The following is a 3966-nucleotide window of genomic DNA, read 5'->3' on the forward strand; positions in this document are numbered from 1 at the left end:
CTCTTATACACCCTTATATTATTTAAGACCAATAGGATTAACTTCTTATCATTTCAAAGATAATCGCTTCTCGGATTTACGTCGTATAACTTACGGCATAAACTAATGTACGTGAATATGGGTTGTAACACCCTCCCTCCCCCCAGGAACATTCGTCCCCAAATGTAACGGTTTATGGAGAGTCTAACTTATCATGGATTCTGATGGAAATTTTCGGCTGAGTTTCCCATATAAAATGGACACTAGCCAAACTTGCAAGTAGTTAAACCCAACTTATGGCCTCACAAGGCTATACAAAGCACTATTGATATGTACATTATCTGCATATCACCATTTTGTATTAAGAATAAGTATTCTCAAGTTATTGCTTACCTCATAGAGTCGTTTCACCTTCTAACGCATCATGTGTTCCCCCGGCATCCTCGTTATCTTCAATCTGAACCAGGTAAGGGTATTTAGACTTCATTTCCTCTTCTGCTTCCCATGTCATTTCTTCTGTATTCTTGTTCCTCCACAATACTTTAACAAAAGGCTTGCGGACTTGTCAATCTAATATAGCTACCAGCACTTCTCCATATGATAGATCCTCTATAATTTGTACATCTTTGATAGGGACGACCCGAAAAAGGTCTCCAATACATTTCCTCAACATAGATACATGGAATACCGGGTGGACAAATTCCAATTTGAATGGCAATTTTAACTCATAAGCAACCTGTCCAATTTGTCGAAGAATTTTGTACAGCTTGATATACCGCGGACTTAGCTTACCCTTCTTCCCAAAATGCATAACACCCTTCATTGGTAAGATCCTCGAGAAAACCCAGTCACCAACCTCAAATTCCAGATTACGACGTCAGACATCGGAATAAGACTTTTGCCTGCTTTGTGCCATCCTCAGTCGCTCTTGTATCACTTTCACCTTCTCAATGGCTTGGTGAATCAAATCTGGCCCATATAATTCTGTTTCACCGATTTTGAACCATCCAACTGGTGATCTACATCTCCTCCATTATAGTGACTCGTACAGGGCCATTTTAATACTGGAATGGTAGTCATTATTGTAGGCGAATTCTATGAGTGGAAGATGATCATCCCAATTCCCCTTGAAATCTAGAACACATTCTCGTAGCATATCTTTAAGTGTTTGAATAGTACATTTAGCCTATCCATCAGTCTACGGATGGAATACAGTGCTAAGATTCACTTGTGTGCCTAAACCCTTCTGAAAAGACCTCAAAAAGTTAACCATAAATTAAGCTCATCGGTTTGATATAATAGATATCGGTACACCATGAATCCTAACAATCTCCTTGATATACAACTTCGCATAATCTTCAGCCGTGTAAGTTGTCTTAACTGGCAGAAAATGGGCAGATTTTATAAGTCAATCAACCATAACCCAGATGGAGTCAAACTTATGATAAGAGCGAGGTAATACAATAATAAAGTCCATATTAATCACCTCCTATTTCCAGGTCGGAATCTCTATATTCTGAATCAATCTATCGGGTTTCTGATGCTCGATCTTCACTTGTTGACAATTAGGACACTAGGCTACAAATTCTGCAATAGACTTCTTCATGTTATCCCAACAATACTGCTCTTTAACGTCATGATACATCTTTGTCGAGCTGAGATGGATAGAATATCGGAACTGATGAATCTCAATCATAATCTTCTCTTGCAACCCTGCCATAGTAGGAACACATAATCGGCCCTGGTATCTCAGTGCCCCATCTCCTTTGATCTCGAAGCTATAATCTTACACTACTGAATGCCCTCGCTCAATCTTACTAAGGTAGGATATTCATATTGATGTGTATTTACCTCGGCTACCAAAGATGATTCTGTTGTATATTGTAGAGTAGCAACTCCGTCATTAGAGTCTAACAATCAGATTCTCATATTGGCCAGATGGTGAAGCTCTTTAGTCAACCCTTGTCTACCTGCCTTAATGTGTACTAAGCTTCCCATTGACTTACGGCGGATAATGTCTGCCACAACATTGGCTTTACCGGAATGGTTCAATATCTCGACGTCGTAGTCTTTTAGCAATTCAAGCCACCTACACTGCCTCAAATTCAACTCCTTCTACTTGAAGATGTATTGTAAACTTTTGTGATCTGTGTAGATGTCAACATGGATGCCATATAAGTAGTTCCACTATATCTTCAAAGCTTATATTACTGTAGTCAATTCCAAATCATGAGTCAGGTAATTCTTTTCACGTTTTTTCAATTGTCTCAATGCATAAGCAATCACCTTCCCATGTTGCATCAATACGCACCCCAAACCTATACCTGAGGCATCACAATATACCACATAACCTTATGTTCCTTCTGGGAGAGTGAGCACTGGTTCAGATGTCAATCTATTCTATAGCTCCTGAAAACTACAATCACAAGCGTCAAACCATTGAAACTTGGTAGCTTTCTGTGTTAACTTAGTCAATGGTGGTGATATAGAGGAAAACCCTTCTACAAACCACTTATAGTATCATGTTATCCCCATCAAGTTGCGGACTTCTAATGGTGTCGTAGGTCTCGGCCAATTCTTTGTTGCATCAATCTTATGAGTGTCGACACTAATACCCTCGTTAGATATCACATGGCCAAGGAATGCTACTGAGTTCAGACAGAATTCACATTTGGAGAGCTTAGCATATATCTTATGATCCTGAAGGGTCTGTAATACTATTCGCAAGTGGCCCCTATGTTCCACCTTTGAACGAGAATACACTAGAATGTCATCAATGAATACGATAATGAATATGTCAAGATAAGGCCTAACACTATTCATGAGATCCATAATAGCTGCTGGGGAATTTGTTAGCCCGAACGACATTACCAAGAACTCAAAGTGCCTATATCTTATTTGGAAGGCCGTCTTTGGAATATCCTTCTCCTTAACCCTCACCTGATGATACCCTGAACATAAATCAATCTTGGAAAAATACTTGGCACCCTGGAGTTGGTCAAATAGGTCGTCAATCCTTGGAAGTGGATACTTGTTCTTTATAGTAAATTTATTCAACTATCGATAATCAATACACATCCTAAACGACCCATCTTTCTTCTACACGAACAAGAAAGGCGCACCCCAAGGTGAAGTGCTAGGCCTAATGAAGCCTTTATCCGGCAAGTCCTTCAACTGCACCTTTAACTCTCACAACTCTGTAGGGGCCATTCTGTATGGAGGGATAGAGATCGGTTGAATGACAGGCAACACATCAATGCTAAACTCAATCTCCCTTTCAGGAGGAAGCCTTAGGATTTCATCTAGGAAAACATCTGGAAATTCATTTACCACGTGGATTAATTGTAGAGTAGGCGGTTTCGCCTCCATAACCCTAACATGAACGAGATGATAAATGTAACCTTTTGAGATCATCTTTCTTGCCTTAAGATAGGAAATAAACCTACATTTTGGCGTAGCAATGTTCCCCTCCCCTTCATTGATGGGTTCACCAGGAAACTGAAACCTATCCATCTTCATATGACAATCAACATTTGCATAGCATGAGACCAACCAGTCCATTCCCATTATCACATCAAAATCAACCATTTCTAACTCAAATAAATTTGCCGAGGTTTGACGACTACAAATCATCACAGTGAAACCTCTATATACCCTTCTAAAAATCACAGAATCTCTTATCGGAGTAGATACCGCAAGTGTTTTACTTATCAATTCAAGTTCAACGCCAAACTTATTAGCCACAAAGGGTGTAACATATGATAATGTAGATCCCGAATCAATCAACGCATATAAATTGTTAGAGAACATAGACAATATACGTATAATAACATTCGAAGATGACTCGAGATCCTGTCGACCTACTAGAGCATTGGTTTGATTTTGAGCACCACTCGAACTCAGCAATGCACCTCTACCTTTACCACGACCTCTCGACTACTAAAAATACTATGGTGGAGGTCGAACTGATGAAGAAGAACCAAACAC

At 39.5% G+C, this 3966-nt stretch overlaps 1 protein-coding gene across 1 annotated transcript; it reads right to left on the reverse strand.

The window, feature by feature from the left end:
- Window positions 1–3168: 3168 nt before the first annotated feature.
- On the reverse strand, window positions 3169–3567 carry LOC138873574 (uncharacterized). Its single transcript, XM_070152046.1, has one exon. The coding sequence runs from the start codon at window positions 3565–3567 to the stop codon at window positions 3169–3171; it is 399 nt and encodes a 132-aa protein (XP_070008147.1).
- Between the last annotated feature and the right edge of the window lie 399 nt (window positions 3568–3966).

The sequence above is a fragment of the Nicotiana sylvestris genome, chromosome 7 (genome assembly GCF_000393655.2).
Source record: "Nicotiana sylvestris chromosome 7, ASM39365v2, whole genome shotgun sequence".
NCBI lineage: Eukaryota > Viridiplantae > Streptophyta > Magnoliopsida > Solanales > Solanaceae > Nicotiana > Nicotiana sylvestris.

Bases quoted from the DNA above. Each gene is read 5' to 3' on its own strand.
- LOC138873574 (XM_070152046.1), bottom strand. From the start codon at position 3,567: ATGGTTGATTTTGATGTGATAATGGGAATGGACTGGTTGGTCTCATGC.